A 19,621-nucleotide genomic window follows, 5' to 3' on the forward strand; every position below is an offset into this window, starting at 1 on the left:
ATTTATGTTAGGTAGAATGCCCAGAGGGGACTGGTCAGGGTGGTCTCATGGTCTGGAATCCCTACAGATTTTATTTTTTTCTCCAGCCGTCTGGAGTTTTTGTTTTTCTGTCCCCTGGCCATTGAACCTTACTCTTATTCGATGTTAATGTTGATTTATTTTTTTATAATTATGTCTTTCATTTTTCTATTCTTTAATATGTAAAGCACTTTGAGCTACTGTTTGTATGAAAATGTGCTATATAAATAAATGTTGTTGTTGTTGTTGTTGAAAAGTCGCTCCAGAAAGGCTCAGGGATGTTGAACCCTGACATTCAACAGTAACATTAGAACAATCAAGACGACAACAAGCCATTCAGTCCAACAAAGCTCGCCAGTCCTATCCACTTATTTCTTCCAAAAAAACATCATCAATTCGAGTTTTGAAAGTCCCTAACGTCTTACTGTCCACCAAACTACTTGGTCGCTTATTCCAAGTGTCTATCGTTCTTTGTGTAAAGAAAAACTTTCTAATGTTTGTGCCTTTACCCTTAAGTTTCCAACTGTGTCCCCGTGTTCTTGATGAACTCATTTTAAAGTCACTGTCTTGATCCACAGGACTAATTCCCTTCATAATTTTAAACACTTCAATCAGGTCTCCTCTTAATCTTCTTTTGCTTAAACTGTAAAAGCTCAGCTCTTTTAATCTTTCTTTATAACTCATCCGCTGTTGCCCTGGAATCCGCTCTTCTCTGGTCCTTTTCTAGTGCTGCTATGTCCTTTTAGTAGGCTGGAGACCAAAACTGCACACAGGACTCCAGATGAAGCCTCACCAGTGTGTTATAAAGCTTGAGCAGAACCTCCTGTGACTTGTACTCCACACGTCAAGGCGCTATATAACCTTACATTCTGTTAGCCTTCTTAATGGCCTCTGAACACTGACTGGAAGTCGATAGGTTAGAGTCCACTATGACTCCTAAATCCTCCTTATAAGGTGGACTCTCGATTTTTCCGACCTCCCATTGTGTATTCAAGCCTCACATTTTTACTTCTATGTGTAATATTTTACATTTACTGACGTTAAATTTCATCTGCCACAAATCTGCCCCAGCCTGTATGCTATCCAAGTCCTTCTGTAATGATATGACGGATTCCAAATTATCTGCTAATCCACCTGTCTTGGTATCATCTGCAAACTTAACCAGCTTGTTCTTTATATTCCTATCTAAATCATTTATTGATATTAAAAATAGCAGTGGTGCTAGCACTGACCCCTGCTGGTCACCACTCTTAACATCAGCCAGTTCTGATGAGGTTCCTCACACCATCACCCTCTGCTTCCTGTGTCTGAGCCAATTCTGCACCGATCTAAAAACTCCCACTTCTTTTAATTTGATGCCCGACCTCTCATGTGGCACCTCATCAAATGCTGTCTGAAAGTCAAGATCAATAATCTCATCTGCTCCACTCTGGTTGTATCCTTTTGTTGCCTCCTCATAGAATTCCAACATGTTAGTAAAACATGACCTCCCACTTCTGACCCCTGCTAACTGTCCTGTCCCGTCCATGTGTTGCTGAATCTTATCCTTAATAATTCCTTCCATTAATCTTCCTGTGATGCATGCTGAGCTTACTGGCCAATAGTTGCCTGTCACCTTTTTTTATATAATGGGATGATATTTGCCATTTTCCAGTCCTTTGCCATTTTCCAGTCCTTTGGAATCTCTCCAGTGTGCAAGGACTTACTAAAAATTGCGGGGGGAAAAAATGGGGTAACCATAGACCCCATTTCTTGACTGGTTCAGTCAGATCAGTGTTTCTCAACCACTGGGTGGGTGATTAGATGCTGTTGTTTATAATGAAAGTGGGCTGAGATTTGGGTTAGGTTTAATCAATCAGTTGCACTCGACCCTCTTTCACCGCTCTGACGATCATGCTCTGTTCACCAAGGGGGGCACTTACATTATCGGAAGTGGCTCTCGACTCCAGAAAGGCTGAAAAACGCAGAACCACATGCCATTCAACAATACCCATGGACCCCATTTCTTGACAATGATGGATTCAATCAGATCAGTGTTTCTCAATCACTGGGTGGGTCACGAGATGCTGCTGTTCATCATGGTAATGCCTCATGGTTAGGGTTAGGGTTAGGGTTAAACAATGAATCGCACTGGATCCCCTTCAACTGCTTTGGCGATCACACTCAGTTCACAAAAAGGGGACTCCTCACGCCCCTTGGTGGGTCGCAAAGACACTTAGGTCATGAAAAAGCAGCTCACAACTCTAGAAAGGATGAGAACCACTGAACCACATGACATTCAACAGTAACCTTTAAGCTTGTCTGCCCTGTGCAGTCTGTAGCCCCTCAAATAAAAAAAAAAAAAAATCGCAAAACGCCTTACCTCATCGATGCAGTAAGCGCAGTCTTTTCCAGCCTGGACACATGAGGTGCAATCAGTGGCACGTGCAGCGAGGCAGTGGTTCACTGATGGAGATACAAGGAAGAATTTAGAAATTGGCCCCATCGAGACACACAATGTGATTCTAATCACCATTTCAGAACGTGCCTTGGTTACACCCGTGGCGGACCATTCATTGAAATTACTCATCTTTTCCAAAATTTAGGTGGTGGATATTCTAGGGAAAGGAACCCAACAAAGCTGAGGGACATGCAAGGCTTCTTCTAGTGGGGTGCTGGGAGGGGACACAACCCAAAGGATAAGATAGTTGCTGTGCCCGCCCACTCAGTCGCCAAGCTGCATAAACAGTACCTGTCTGTCTATCTGCCCATCTCTGTTCACTGCCCACCTCATCGGGACTCTTACCTTTACTGCCTTCACAGACTCCTGCAAGGACCACAAGAACAGCTCCCACTGAGAAGAGGAAGGAGCCGAGCCGCCCCTCCATCGCCAACCTGGAACAAAAGAGAGCAGACATGGGCACACTTTAGTGATGAGAAATGCAAATGGCTGCCCAGTTTAAAGACTCTGCACAAATCAATCCGCAGTTTCCACAATGATGCTTACCTGTACACGTTACACCCTGTGCTGTATACGGGTTTTTATGTACCCTCACTGGGCAGATTATTAGGAACGCCTGCACACCTTCTGACCCCTACAATTATCTAATCAGCCAATCAAGTGGCAGCAGCTCAATGCATAAAATTCAAACACCAGAATGAAGTTTAAAGGGAGGATCAGGGTGTTCTGCTAAGCAAATTAGCTGCTTGGATTTTGGACCAGAAAACAAAGAAATAGATATCAGTAGTCAGGTCCGTCAAACACCTAAAAAAAAAAGATACTAAACTCAAAAGTCAAAAAATGTCAAAGCAACAGAAATAAATAAAAAAAAAAAAGTCATTTCAGTTTATTGTCATTTTGTGTTTTTTTTTCGCACCAGAATTTCGCCAATGCCTCCTCTCTCTCTCTCGTATATATATATATATATATATAGAGATATAGAGATAGATATAGATATATATAGATATATATAGATAGATATATATATATAGATATATATATATATATATACATATATATATACATATATATAGAGAGAGATATACATATATATAGAGATAGAGATATATATATATATATATATATATATATATATATATATATATAGAGAGAGATAGATAGATAGATTGTGGACTGGGACCCGGACACAGGCAGACGGACAACATAGTTCCACCACACACTGTTTATTTACACTACTATTTACACAAATTACGTGCACTCACAACCCCAGTGCCTCCAGCACCGATTCCCCCAATGTCCAGGCCACACTCTTCCAGTCACTGTGCCTCTCTTTCGACCGCCTCCCATCCTCTCCCGAGCTCTGTCCTCTTCCACCCGACATCCACTGCTGACTGGAGGGAGGCGGCCCCTTAAATGGGAACCCAGATGGGCTCCAGCTGCTTCCCGGCAATCAGTCCTGGCCACACCCCAGTGTGGCGGAAGTGCCGGCTGCGCACCTGGAAGCCGTCCGGGTGTCCCCTGTCGTCTTCCCCCGAGCACTTCCTGGTGTGGCGGAAGTGCTGGGCTCCAGGGTTCCTCAGGCACCAGGGCGCCGCCTGGCTGTGGCCACGGGCCCCTACAGGGTTGGGCTTCCAAGCCCCCTACCCATGGCCCCCAATACAACCAGGGCGATCGCCCCCTTGCGGTCTGGAGGAGGCACAAGCCCTCGGGACTATATATATATATCTCTATATCCATCTGTCTGCTTTTCACGAGAGAACTACTTCACGGATTTAAAAGTTTATTTTTTTTTTTTCTAGACTTTGCGTGAAAATTCTGGTTGATTTTGCAAATTCTGTCATCATGCCAAGTATCCTAGTTCACTTATTGCATGAATCCGAGAAACACACAGCGGGCCTAAGGGAAGAGGAAGTGTGACGTCAGGAGTGGGAAGCCAGGCAGGACCCTCCTCGCTATCCTGTTTCACTTCTACGTGGGCAGAGCCACAGGGGACAGCTAATCTTATATAATGAAAGGCAAGAGAAGGATGTTTGTCCGGAATGGGTGCTTTCATTTTCATTTTCATTTCATTTTCATTAAAAAAAATTATTTTCACTCAGAACCATGAAGGGGTCTGACCTCCTTCTGACACACCCACCAAATTTCAAAATGGTGGCCATTTGGAAAACCGTGTGTGTGTGTGTGTGGTATTTTTTTTTATTTTTATTTTTTTTTGTCCTATTTCTGTGCATAACTTCTGCACATGCAAAGGTTAGTGAATGAAATCTTAGGGGGCACATAGCCAGACCCCTGCTAAACTGATTAAGGGTTAGCCCTTATATGGCCAGAGAGATTTATATAAAATAAATAAATTAAAGAAATGTTTTTGTTTTTTTTTTTCTTTTCTTTTTTTGGTCTGAACCAAATTTTCATACATAGTGCAGATAAATCCGAGTATGTAATAAACAATTAAAATAAAGAATATATAGCATACAATAACAGAATCAAGTATATAATAAAGCGCTATGGTGTGTGAGTCCATTCCCTCGAGCAATCTGATTGGTCAGTTCGGCTTTGGTGACGCAGCGAAAGAGGAGGTGTGAATGTGAGACACCCGAAGAGGAGTAAAGCGTTAGGAGGCACGCTGAGAGTCTACTTCAAAGAGGGGAAGTTTTAAAAGCAGACGTGCAAGTTGCCCCAAAAATAATGGCCGAGTTTGGGAAGCAGGCTTTACAGGAAGTTCGCTCGAGAGTCGGAGCGCCGGTGGAGAGAGGTTGAGATGCATGCGGATACCGAGGATAGCTGTTGAAGGTACACGTAGGAGAAGAGAGCAAAAATTTTTTAACGATTCTGTGGTGGGTAGCCTGGCTAGTGTAAGTGCCATGGAGGACCGACGGGCATCGCAGCTGGAGAAAGAGAGACTTCTCACCCAACTGGAATGCTATAAAGGAATGGACCAGGAGAAATTCGAGTGGTCCTCTCGAGGTATACCAGTTAGGACACCCGCAGGGGTGCATGGGAGTTGGAAGCCAGAAAGTTCAGCCCAGTCAGGGTTCCTAGGGTGCCATTAGAGGGCCTCCCTCATTCCCACGTGACCTGGAAGTGCTTCCATTAAGACACCCATGGTACAGGGTCCTCTTTAAAGGGAGGCCTGCCACCTTATCGATCCATTCAGTGTAGTGCGTGTGTAGACATCTAAGAGCTTCAACAACCTGCTATTGCTCGATGTCACATGTCACTCATGCGTGAAAGGCCTCTCAATTTTATTTTACTTTTTTCTACTGCATGTGGCTGTGACTGGGCACCAGTAGACCGCAAGTGCCACAGACTGGGTTGCACCTTTTAAAGTAGCAGATAAATAAATCTGAGGAAAGGGAAGCTGCGGGCAACCAGGATATGCCGTATGTATAAATAAACGTAAATACTATAAGCTGTTTTTTTTTTTTTTTTTAAAAAAAACAACAAATGGATGCCTGGGGTCCAGTTGTATAGCCTGCAGTTCTGGACTCGCTTGTCCTCCTTTGATGTGCTTTGTCACCTTTCAGTGATGGAGGCCAGGCCCACGGTCACCCGTCAAACGCTGGGAGAAGACCCCCACTGGGCACCTCCAGTCAGCTTTATCTCTTGATTGATCCATGTTAAAGTGTACACAAGAGATTAAGCAGACCCCACTCCACCATCACCTGCCACTTTCTTTATGGATGTCCGGTGGTCTACTGATTGGCATCTGGGCACAGAAAACAGTCAGAGCTGATTGGCCGTAGCTGAGATTCTAGTGGAGTTGAGTCCATCCCAAGGCTTTCCTGACACACAGTGTCCCTTGTGCCCGGACAACAGAGGACGGTCCTCGGATGAAGCTCCAAAAGGGATAAACGAGAGCGGGCACGGGGACATCACAGAAGCAGGAGTCAGTCAAATGGCACAATCCGGGGTGATTCCGGATGTAAGAAGAAAAGCAGATGACTCTGGGAGCTGGGAATGTCAGTGCGGCTTTGTGTCTTCTCAGTCACAATGGATGAAAGTTCTTGTCAGGATCCCCACAGGTTGCTGGGCAACACCTTCAGGGCAAGCCTGGCATGCCAGAAAAGATTCTTTTTGAACCGATTGGGGAAATAAATCTTAACACGCGGCTCCGGCATTCCTGCAGTCATGCCTGGGCTTTTCTAGCAGGGCTCATTCTGCGAGGAGCACTCAGGCCTCGTATAAGCAAGTCTGTGCAGCCCAGCCACGGCGCTCAAAGGAATTCCAAGCATCAGCCAAGGCCTGCTGTCTTGTGTTCAGCCTGAAATGGACGTCGGGTAGCCATTTGGGCAGAACGGCTAAGAAGCTCTTGGACATGGGGAACCTTTCGGAAAAACAACTGAGCAAACCGTTTTGTCGAGCTGTCAAAAATAGCTTAGGTTATGTAATGCCCTAACATTTCTGGGCCTGATGGATCTTGTTTTGTTTTTAAGGTTGCGGGGGTCTGGGGCCTGAGGGAGCTCCAGGTGCAAGGCAGGAACCAACCTGCAGAGGAAAGCGGGACCTTCCAGCGAGGGGCACACCAGACATGTACACTTTTTTTGAGATGGGGCTTGTCCTGAATGGTGCTAAATATAACAAGGAAGTATCTGTTATTGGCTGCCATGGTAAGCTCCCCAACACCCTGGAGTGGAAGGCAAGACCTGAAGTTTTCACTAAACACATTGACTAGCTGGAGGTGTCTTCTCAAGACAAAGATTAATGGGACTCATGTGCCAGGGATATGGCTAAGGTATTGTGTCGCCAGTGTCGTCTTACGAAAGCAAAGTGGGGCAGCAGGCACAGGTGGGTCCACGTCCTCTGCACTGGGTCATTCCTAATAGCTGGCTGACGCCACTGTAAGTTCACGAATACAACGAACGTGCTAGGGGTTCTGTGAAAGTGTAGTGGAAGCACTACCCATAAGGGCTCAGCAGCTCCTGTTGCAGTACCCCCTGGCGGCGCCTGTGGATCCCAACAAGGCTGCACCAAACTCCAACCACCATGAAGCCCTGCAGGAGTCTGAGGAACCGCTGCAACCCAGGGGGGGTTGTCATCTAGCATCCCGAGACGTCCCAGCCTGGCAAGGGCCCAAAACGCTTGCTACACTAATATATATACAGTATGTACAGTATATGTATATATATATATAATATATATAGATTATACAGTATATCTATATATCTATATTATAGATATATATAATATACTTATAGATATATATAGACAGTCAGTCATTATCCAACCCGCTATATTCCAACACAGGTTCTTGGGGGGTCTGCTGGAGCCAATCCCAGCCAACACAGGGCACAAGGCAGGAAGAAATCCCCAGGTAGGGCACCAGCCCACCACAGGGTATACTCACACCCACACCCACACACCATGCAAACACTAGGGACAAAGTAGATTGTTTCAAATTTTGGTCTTTTCATAACTACTTTTTAGTTCTACTCTTAATTAACGAGAGAGAGAGAGAGATCAACAGAGAGATATATAATATATATGAGAGATATATACACACTGGATGGTCAAGATCTAATTATGCAGATCCAGGTCGTCTGGATGACTTTGATTTATGCGGGGACGATTCCACATTGGTGAGAAGACGATTCTTCATGCTGTCAGTTCGCACACTTCTCGATGGCCTGGGATTTTTTGGGTGATTTTCTATGTAATAAACTTAAGTTATTGCATAATTAGATCTGGACCTATATATATATATATATATATATATATATATATATATATATATATATATATATATAGTATAGTAGGCAGGATTAGATAGAGAGCTCTATCTATCTAATCCTGCCTACTATACCAGAATCTCTCTCTACTGTATATATCTATACAGTAGGAGGCCGCGGATTGATTCGACAGCACCTGGGAAACCACTCGCCGCCAGGGAATGGTGGGGTATTACTTTCTCCTCTGCTTCCTCATAGGAAAAAGACCGTCCTATAGGCATATGACCGCAGTGCGATACTTCCGCCCTTCCTATCTTGCCCTGATATATCCTCCCTTGCGGTCCTTCCCGACATTCCTCCACTTCCGGCTCCTCCCCAATAATAGTGTCGCGCATATGAACTGTTTAGTTTATAATTTTGACCTGTGTGTGTGTATGTATATGTATATGTATGTGTATATGTATATATATATATATATATATATATATATATATATATATATATATATATATATATATACAGTATATGTATGATAGATAACAGTGAACCAACCACTGCATAGTACTCAGAAAAGAAAACAACATGCAGTATTTTATATGCAAAGTGCCTTCACAATGCATATACCAGTCGTTCTCAAACTGTGGGGCGGGCGGGCTCCCTAGGGGGCCACGAAGTAAAAAAAAGGGGGGTGCGAAGATATGAAAAAAAGAAAACAAGAATCAAAAATATGAAAAATACATCTATTGAAACCAAAACAAATTAACTTAAACTACATTCTGATACAGAAAAATAAATAAAGAGTTAGATAAATGTTGATAAAAGTTAAGTAGGTATAATAAAATATACATCTATGATATATCATTAATTATAAAAAAAAACAAGTCGGTTAGTGAGCTCCTTTCAAAAAACGTTAGGGGATCGCGATTAAAACTGTTATGAAAACTTGGGTCGCAAATATTTAAAGGTTGAGAAACGCTGGCATATACAAATATGTATTCTATTTAAACCCACGCACACACAGAGTATATGGTTTATTATTTTATGGAGTTTGAAAGTTATTTCACTTTCACACCAACACAAATATCACAATGAAGGGGGCAGAGTTCAAAGGGCTGGGGGCAGCAACAAAGATAAAACACTGCTGATCTTATTCATGGACCCCCTTTGGACTCTGAGAATTCCCGAGTATATAAAGATAAGGTAAATGCCTGCAGCGGTGAAAGGACACCGATATGCTAAGACACCGGTGGTCTTATTCATAGGTCAAGTTTGGAGTTGGAGAATTTTTTACTTTTTTTTTGGCTGATAAGTTAGCTGAATGGTAGCGAGATGAGAGACTTCAGGGAGATTCAGAGGTCGAGGGGTGTGGAGAACACATAGCACAGAGCTGGCATGAGTGCGGAGGGGGGGGATTCTTTGACAAAGGGGTCAGAGGTGAAAACCTGGAGATATATGGTAGGTAGCACACTGGTGGTCTTCCCCCACAGCACCCTTCAAGGCAGCAGAGATCTGGTCTTAATGACTGATAACTTAACGATTGAAGTGGCGACCCTCGAGAACTTTCTCAGTTGAGGACATGCAGACCCCAAGGTCGCTTCCTTCCCTCCATGATTTGCTACACACGTGTGTTTATTTCCATGTCCGCAGCTCGTTAACCATCTTATTGCAGTGGAACTCCGCCTCATGGACTCCTCGCTGTTTCTGGTGGTCATTCATACACAGTATGACAAACCGCACAAGCAGACTTCAGAGTCTTAATGCAAGCAGGCGGATGTAATAGCAAAATAAGGAGGAGAGAGTCACGCGTAGTCATCAGGAAGATAATCCAGTCTCCGATAGTTTGGGGCTTGTAAGGAGGGACCATGTATCCTGGCTGACGCTCTTAATGATGTCCTCAACTCGTACTCCCAGTGCATGATGAGAGTGTCACCAAAGCACACAAGGTGACACAAGGCTCTCAAAATGGCGACGCCCATTACCAAAAAAAAAAAAATGGCCTCGAACAGAACGTTTATTAAATTAACAACTATTAAATAAAGTCCCCAAAATAAAAAAAATGTTTTTCTTGGTAAGAAAGCCCCAGCAGAGATGTAAAGATGAATTCTTAGGCTCAAGAAAAGCTTAAGAAATAATATCAATTAAAAAAAGTGTTAATCACAACACCATCTGTTGGAATGACAAATACAATGCATTTTATTACTACAAATGTTGGTGAAGCACCATCTGTTGGAATGACCGAGCCAAAGCAACCAAATGGACACACAGTCACACATCCTTTTATTAAGGTAGATAATGTCACTTTCCCCTTTGATTTCATTATTCAACATAGGATTCTCAATGGCAGTAATAATATTTGTGAGGCGCCGACTGTTGGAACGAAAAAGTGCAAAGATTTTTATCACTACATGAATTCCAAAATACAACCTAAATAAATTTTAATGCTGAATATGCCCAAATAGAGTAGAACTGTCAGGAATTGTCTTCTATCCTGTAGATCAGACTTTCACAACTTATGGGTGGCATTGTAGGTGGTCCACAGATGACCCCCCAAACTCCATTCACAGTTGCAACATGACAGATGGATTGCGGCCAACCCAGGACAAAACCCCATCCACCGATCCGATGATCGCGTTCGATTCATAGCGGTAGCATGGCTGGCAGATCGGACGACCTCCCCAACCCCCGCCCCAAACTCCAACGATCCTGCTCAAGTCACCAAGGAGAAAAGCCACTGACAATCGTGTTTCATTTATCCAATTCTCTAATGCTCTGGGATGGCCTCCTCCAGCTTTGCTACTCTGAAGGGGACCTCCCCACTCCCCCACAATCAGACGATCAAACAAAATTCACAGAGGTGGTCTCCTCCTGTTTCTCGTAATAAAGTCACAGATCCATTCGTGGATTGAACTAAATTCGTGTAGGGGGAGTGGGTGACGTTAAATTCACAACGGTGGGCGAAAGGAACATCCTGGCATATGAAACACTGGGTCATGACACCAACAAGGTTGGGAAGCACTGATAGAGATAATTAATCTTATAAGTGTGAATGTTCCACTCTGTGAATGTTGGGTTTCACATGTGCATGTCTCTTGCTGGTATTGCGTCTCTGTAGACGCCCAATTTAGACCTCCATTGTACACAAACAATCAACGTGAGCTGGAACGATGGCATCTTGAAGATCAATCAACACCAAATGAAGTTCAAGGCCCAAGCCAGGGCCAGCATCACTTTTCATAATGGAGAACTGAGGTGGGTAGGATGAGTGAGTTTGTTCCTGTTCTTGTGCACACTGGTCTAATGATGTCCAGAATGTCACCCACATTGAGGGGGACGCCTTCCAAAGGCCCACCCAGTTAGCCGGACGGATGCTGATTGGCTTTGCCATTTGCAGCAGTAAAAATCAATGGCACTCCTCCCTGACTCCCTGGCCTCCCTCTGGTTCGTTCCTATCCCTCCTGCTCACACTGCAAAGACTGTGAACTGTGGATCTGAGGAGAGACCCCAACTTGCCCCGTTCTCCAGACCTGGCCCAGCGTGACAGTCACCTGCTCCCCAATCTGAAGGGCCACCCATGTAGGACATGCTTTGTCAGCGATGAAGACTTTAAGAGGCTGGACAAGTCCGATGACAACTATTTGAGTGGCACAGAAAAGCTTCCTGATGGCTGCAACAAGTGGCTTAGTGCTCACCAGGAAACGTAGTCACTGTCACTGGTGTCCCTTTTAATGGGCCAGCGTCAGGCGCTTGGGATTTGAAGCAATGAAGTAATCATAAAGAAGGGACAAAAACTGAAACTGATTGCATCTATACGACCCATCAAACATATTCTGCCCTGGGGAGCGGGAAATAAGAAGTCCCCCGACAGGATCAAAGTGTTTCAGTGCAGAATGAGTAACCGCGCCGGACGAGAAGCCCAAAGTGTAAATGTCAACCACGCAGCCCCGCCTCAGCCCTCTGGCTCCTTGGACTAGAATGTCAGGGCTTCAGAATTCTCCAAAGGGCTTTCTTTCACTGGGGCACATAAAAGCAGCCATTATTGGAACAGTGGGTTCCAGAGAGGAGGGCACGGAGTGCCAAAAATGTGACATTTGTTGTTGCAGTCTGCCGGGAAAAGAGCGTGCATAATGGGCACAGTCAGATGCCGCCGGAGGTCATCCTAACGTTTACGCTTTTATATCTCGTTCTCAAAGCTGCATAGTACAGTTTAGGGTGGTGGTGGGGGGGCATGGAGGGACGGATGTGATGGAGCCCATTCTGGCTGCACTGGCTAGAAAGCAGCAGCCATGCACTGGATTGGGCGCCAATCCATCTCTCTCTCTCACACTCACACTCACACACACAGTCAATCTGTAACTTCCTAATGTACACATCACTGGGATACAAGAGGAGAAGCAGGGGTAAAAACAGACACGGGGAGAAAAGGTCAGCCACACGTAGACAATAAACAGGTGTAGGACTTGAACGCAGGACCGTATAACTATGAGCCATCGTTGCAGCTGTCCTCCTGCTCCACCATTATTCCTATTCATTTCCTTTAGCCCATATGGGTAGGATAATTCACCTCCATAATGTCAAAACCTTAAACCAGTCGTCAATTCAGGAAAATAAAGAAATGTGCCAAAGTCACGAGGACTCAGATCTACTGAGGTGCCTAATGCTGCGTCCCCAGCCCGGGATACCCAAGACTCTCTCCAAATGCTGTTCTCTTTGTCTGCCCAAATTTCAGTTAACGTTTGTCACTCTTCACCAGCCTGTTGTACTACAGGAAGTGTCCACTAGGGGGCAGCAACTTATACTTGTATCACTGTTCTTGTCCATTGTCACCAGTCTGTTGTCCTACAGGCAGTGTCCACGATGGGGAAGCAACTTGTACTTTTGTACAACAGGGGGCAGCACTAGGCACTAAGGGGTAGCAATGTTTGGGTGTATCACAACAGGAGAGACTGGTGATGGGTGACATAACTAGAAGGTGTTTCCCCCTACAGGACACTAGTGATAAAAGAAGAAACGGGTGTTGCATTTCATTCTCTAATTTATCGCCCCAAGGTGGAAACTGGTGACGGTATTGAGAGACAGCTGACTGGTGACATAAATAGAATTAGAGGCTACTAACTGGTGATGTAGCTAGAGGCTGTCACCCGCTAGAGGACACTGATGACAGTAGGAGATATCAGGGTTGCAAGCAGAAGTTGCTGCCACCTAGTGGACATTTGTGGTAGTAGGAAGTGACTGGTGACGAGTACCCTACTGTAACTAGAATATGTTGCCCCCGGTGACAGAAGTAGATGTCACTAGTAGGACACTGTTGATAGTAGGAAAGACCAGCAATGGGTGACATAAACAGAGGTTGTCACCCCCTGCTGGACGCTGGTTGCACCCAAAAGTGTTGAAAATTCCAATGCGCTGCTGCCCCCTGGTGGATACCATGCAAACCTGTAAACTCAATTAAACAGACTGGCAGACCTCTAATTACTTCTTACCCCTTAAGGCACAAGCTCTATGGCGCCACCTGGTGCCTTCCTTCAACTTGAGCTGGTGCCTCTAACAGTCTGGAAGCTCCAGTGCCTCTCTTCCTGTCCACACGGCCTCCACGGACCCCCTGCTCTCACAGGATTTCCTGCCTTTGTTTCTACCTGCTGTGAAAGCAAAAAGGGTCCCACCCTCCAGATCGCAAAGAGGCGGCTAGCAAGGTGCCTTACGCATAGAGCAGGGGACTGTGTAGCGTCTCTGAGGGGTGGAGCGCCCCCTGCAGGATATGCCAGCTCTCCTAAGCACTGATACTACACGAAAACTGGTCAATGAGAGAATTTAATTATTTTTAGGAATTGTTGTTATAATAGACCCACTAGAAGAAGTTTGCAGCTTTTAATGATTACTTTTCTGTTTTTCATCTAATCAATCAATCAATTTTTTGAACCCACTTTCCATTGCTGCCTCACCAACAGCCAATAGCTAAACAGAAACCAATCCTTCATGGCAACCTGGCCTGGTTCTGGTTCAGGGCCGCTTTAATTACATTCACACACTGCCATTTGTAGTGAGGGTCATGATGGTACCATGCCACCTTGAACAGACCAGGTCATCCAATCCCTAAACACCTTTTTCCAGCTCCCCCAGTGCAATTCCCAGACACACTAAGGCCACCTGAGAGGTATTGACCCACCAGAGTGTCCTTTAGGCGGGTCCCAGGGGCCATCAGAGATGCATGCCCTAACCAACTCAAGTGGCCCACCTCAATCAGGACAGGAAGGCTGATGAGGAAAAAATGTAATAAAACAGCAATGCCCCTGAATTGAGCAAGAGTGAGAGGGTGCCTGAGCGTGCCCGGCTGGCCGTGCCCTGGCATAAGTGAGCCAAGCCAAATAGGCATCATGGAGTCCTCTCAGTTCACACACTCGGGATGCGGTTTCACCACTACAGCCCCAGACTGGCACCCCATCTGGGGCTCCTGCTTCTGTTGTGCCCATTTATACCAAGAATGTCTTTGCCACCATTGACTTTGACTCGGATAAGTGGGCACAAAAAATGAATGAAGGGATGGATAACATCCAAAAGCCGACAGGTAGCCTAATCTGCACATTCTGTGGGACAGAGGCGATAGCAGGGAGATGAACATGCAAACAAGCCTCTCACTCAATGTATTATATAGTGCCTTGCACAGCACGTAATCATTTAAACAATACAAAGGTCATTAACAAATTTGGCAAGTCCCTGTTCATCCATAGGAGGTAACTGAAGCTTTTTATATAGCGCCTTGCACACAAAGCAAACCTTAATACAGTATAATATACTGCTAGCTTTAGGGCATCACTTGAAATGACAGAGCTCATCTAGGGGAGCGGTTTATATAGCGCCTTACACAGCGGCCACTTCACAGAGCAAACCTTAATACAACACAAAAGACCAACACATTTTAGTGAGTCCCTGAAGTTAACAAAGCTCATCCATAGCAGATAACCTGAGCTTTTTATATAGCGCCTTGCACACCATGCACTTTATAAGGCAAAGCTTAATACAAGGTAATTGAGATGTATATAAGGACAATGAAGGTCATTAACACCTTTGGGGTGTCACTGGAGTTGACACTAACATGGCTGGGACATCGGTCCTCTGTGGGAAATAATAAGGGCTACTTATATAGGGCCTTACACAGCGTGTACTTTACAGGGCAAATCTTAAATGTAATTCAATGCACGATAAAAGTCAGCAACATCTCTTGAAGATGACAACGTTCAGTCTATGGGCAAATAAGAGTTTTTATGTAGCGCCTTACACTGTACGCACTTTATAAGGCAAAGCTTAATCCAACACAATGCACTGGGAATGTCACCGACGCCTTGAGAATGTCACTTGGCATGACCTAGCTCAGTCCGTGGGTGTAAACAAGAGTGATTTATATAGCGCCTCATACCCCACACACTTTACAGGGCAAACCTGAATATAACACAATGGATAATGAAAGTCATTAAAACACTTGAGATGACATCATGATCTGTGGGAGATAACAGGAGCCATAATAAATAAATAAATAAAACATTTAAAACTTTATAAATCTGTGGCACTTCAGGAATTCTCAATGAGTGCATCCTCAGTCTGTTGTGTTTACCAAAATTTCTAACATCTGCCGCACAGATTCCCCACAGATCAGCCTCACATTCATTTAAGGAGACATAAATCTTAGAATGGTGGGCTAATGCGGGGGCTAAGCATTTGCGGTCAAGTGGGCCTTAACGAATCCAAAAACTGTTTGGAATGAAATAGAGTGCATGATGGAGAACAGGCTGCCATCGCTGTGACACCCTCAGTGGTGACATCCAGGTCACTTACATGAGGACTTTGAGCTGGGAGGAGAGTCCGGAGATGAGACCATCGGGTCCAGTCCTGTGACTCCCAGGCGGATAACAAAGAGAGCCCACTGGCCAGTGGAGAGTTGGGCCAAAGTCTTTGTGGTGAAGTGTTGGGGATGGGCACAAAAAGTGGCAGTCATTTTATTATAAATTAAGAGCCATGACTCACAATCAGGAACCGTAAGGGAGAAGAAAGAATGTCACATATTGGAAGGCCATACGTGATAAAGGCTCACTGGGTCACCTGTGTGGTGGATTGCCGGCATGTTACTCCGGCCCTCACCCCCAGGCCGCCAGGAGGAGCCCTCCCGACAGCATGATCATGCCCCGAGTTCCAGCAGGGCATCATGGACTTTGTAGTGTTTTTACACAGCCCTGCTGGATACCTTGGGGGCCACCAGGCGTCGCTGTAGGGGGGCTCATAGGCTCGCATGTGCCCTATAACCCGGGAGTACGTCATAGTCATGTGACGGGAAGAAACAACGTGCTCCCGGGGTGAAGAAAAGGACTGTTTGCCTGACCCGGAAGGAATAAGGAATTGTGGACTGATTGGACAGGAACACCTCCGGGTCAGGGTGTATAAAAGGATTGTGGGAAGACCCAGACAGTGAGCTGAGCTGGGAGGTAGGAGGGTGAAGTGTCTGGGCGAGGAGGAGAGATTATTGTGTTTATTTGGTTGTTAATTAAATATACGAGTCAGTGTGGAGGGTTCTTGGTGCACTGTGCTAAAGAATAATAAAGAATATTGGACTTTTATCCAGTGTCTTGCGTGGTACCTGAGGGTTCAAGGGAGCACTAGCGCCCCCTACTGCCACACCTGGTTCAAGTCAAAACACACAAATGTAAGCAGATGTACAGAATTGTGAGTCGCCTTGGATAACACATTCTCAAGCCAGGAGGGAGGCGGAGCTTATCCTGTGTGAGCCACACCCACCACAGCCGACAGGGGTGCTGCAGTCAAGGGGCAGGATCTATACAGTATACACGCGTAGAAACTGAAAGAACCAATGTGATTATAAATCTGCTGAAAGAATGTGCCTCCTCTGGGTACAACTCTGTTCTGGGTAAAGACGTTTCCAGGTAAGGTAGAACTATCCATCCATCCTTCCATTCATCCATTTTCTTTACCTGCCTAAAAAATTCAGGGTCATGGGGACACTGGAGCCTAACCCAGCAATCATCAGGCACAAGGCGACAACAACACACACACACACACACACACTAGTGCACACACACACACACACACACTAGTGCCAATGTTGCAGTGCCAGTAAACCTAAAATTCATGTCTTTGGACTGTGGAAGGAAACTGGGGCACCCAGAGGAACCCCACACAGACGATGGGAGAACAGTGTGCGCCATCTGTTGGAATGACAAATGCAATAAATTTTATTACTAGAACTGTGTCTGATGTGCCATTTATTGGAATAAGTACAATATATTTTATTACTATAAATGTTTGTGATGTACCACCTGTTGGAATGACACATGCAATGCATTTTATTACTGTAAATGTTTGTGATGCACCACCTGTTGGAATGATGCATGCAATACATTTTATTACTAGAACTGTTTGGGATGAGCCATCTTTTGAAATTGGAAAAGCAATGCATGTTAGTACTAGCAGTGTTTGTAATGCACCATCTGTTGGAATGAAAAATGCAACATATTTTATTACTAAAAATATTACATTAATACAGAGGTGTGCGTCAATTGTTTAGATTCCAATCTGTCTTAGACGGGTAGCAGAGCTAGTATACAATAAAAGCATTTGGTACAGTGAACATCAAAATCAGTACTCCTCAATTGAGGACCCCAAATAGGATTCACAGCCCCAGCGTGACGATGTTCACTTGACTATTGGGTGCCATGTGTCCATAATCCATTGACTAGAGTCATCGCACTTTAAGCTACTGCCATGTATGAGCTATGTAATGAAGGTGTTTGTGGTTGTTGGAGTTATGCTTACATAAAGGTGTGGGCAGGTGGGGTAGCTGCTCGTGGGGGTATACAGGTAGACCAACATAAATCTGGTATGGAAGATCAAAGTGGAACTGGAGGCCTTCAGTTGTTTGTTTTAAAAGCTGGCATAGACTGCATGGAGTGCCACTGAGCATATGAAGCCCCACCTCCATGACACACCTCAGCTACCTTCTCCTGGTAAACAGCAATTTGAGTCCCACCACTTCATGATCAGCTACAAGCCTGAAAGGAATAAGAAACCCCAGCAGAGGGGTTGGTAAACATGACAGCAGTGACCGCTCCGTAATCCGCTTCTGCCCAGCCTAATCCCCCTGAACAAACACACCACTTTAGAGCCAACGGTGAGGCCAACGTGACGGTGATGTAACCAGACAGCACGTCTCCGCCACTCCCGAAAATGACACCCTGCATTGGGCAGACCGGCCTGACAACATCGGTTAGCGTCTGACCGACTGAAGTTTTGATGTCTGCGGGCATATTGGCTTTCAAATCACCGTCACCACTCTGCCCTGCATGGAAGGGGAAGGAGCTGAAGTAAACTTTACAGAATTAATATGACATGAAATATTTGTGACAAGTTGTGTGCAAGTAGTAAGAGAGGCAATGAGGGACCACTGAATTTAAAATGGACATAGCCATACATGAACAGCCTCCAAAATGGCAGCAGGTGCCAAAATGAATCCCCAACCTTAAGTGTCAGGAGTAGCAAGCAGCGTCCTAAATGAGACGTCACAATGGAGTATCATCAGAGGAAAGGTATGTCAAGACTGGAAAACCGTCAGTAGGGGACGCTTATGCACACACATTAGAGTGGCCAGTCGACATGGTAAGAGTGTGATGGGTGGTCTGAACTGGACCCCAGCCACTTCAAATTATTTACAGTGCAGTGTAGGAAGTCGGCTCACAGTGTTTAAAAATGCTTTGAGTGGAATCATCACTGCTGGATTTGCACCTGTGGACACGAGAGGGGAGCACTAGCAAGGCTGTCTCAGAAAAATATGCGCAAAAAAAAAAAGTATTATTTGGACTGCATTGGCAGGTTTCTTTCATTTTTGCATTTTACTTTCTTCTAAACAGATTTAATCTTTGACATGGGGAGAAGCTTTGGTCCGCAGACCATCTGCATCCCCAGCAAACAGGCGCCTGAAGTTAAATGACGCTCTTATTGTTAATTATACAATACTGTTATTATATAATTTTATAATATTAACATAAGGTCATAAAAGTTACAACTATTATGAATAAGCATAAGTAACAACAATTGTAAAACTTTGTTGCTAGAATATTTATGTCACCTGTTTATAAGATGATTTACAATGATGGTAATTTTTTTTAATACTACTATATATTTTAATCATGCAACCTCATTAACACTAAAATTAAATTTTGATTTATAAAATAAACTAATTAGCCAAATATTATCAAAATTCAATCGAATTTAAATGTACAGTATACCCATAAGTCCTGTTACCCCTTTCCTTAACTATGTATGCAAATGATGCAATCTCGCCATCCAATTAGTGCGCGGCATCAGAGCGCGCACTTGACGAGTGAAGGTGAAGAGCAGAGTCGGTCAACTGGCAGGTGGCGGTAAATAATGGAGGACGACGTGTGCGAAGTGATAAAGTAAGTCTATTTGAGATTTATTTATACTTTAAATTAAAAAA

The 19,621-nt window shown here is 44.6% G+C and overlaps 1 protein-coding gene across 8 annotated transcripts in view; it reads right to left on the reverse strand.

Annotated features, from left to right (window-relative positions):
- itgb4 (integrin, beta 4) overlaps nt 1-19,621 on the reverse strand; it is a 102,658-nt gene that overhangs the window by 61,841 nt on the left and 21,196 nt on the right. For all 8 annotated transcript variants that reach the window (XM_039740504.1, XM_039740502.1, XM_039740501.1 and 5 more), the window contains exons 2-3: nt 2,804-2,892; nt 2,381-2,463 (exon numbers count right to left, since the gene is read on the reverse strand). In XM_039740504.1, the coding sequence (XP_039596438.1) occupies nt 2,381-2,463; nt 2,804-2,892 (172 nt within the window). The remainder of the gene's footprint in view (nt 1-2,380; nt 2,464-2,803; nt 2,893-19,621) is intronic.

Source organism: Polypterus senegalus, chromosome 17, assembly GCF_016835505.1.
Source record: "Polypterus senegalus isolate Bchr_013 chromosome 17, ASM1683550v1, whole genome shotgun sequence".
In the NCBI taxonomy this organism is placed as follows: Eukaryota; Metazoa; Chordata; class Cladistia; order Polypteriformes; family Polypteridae; genus Polypterus; species Polypterus senegalus.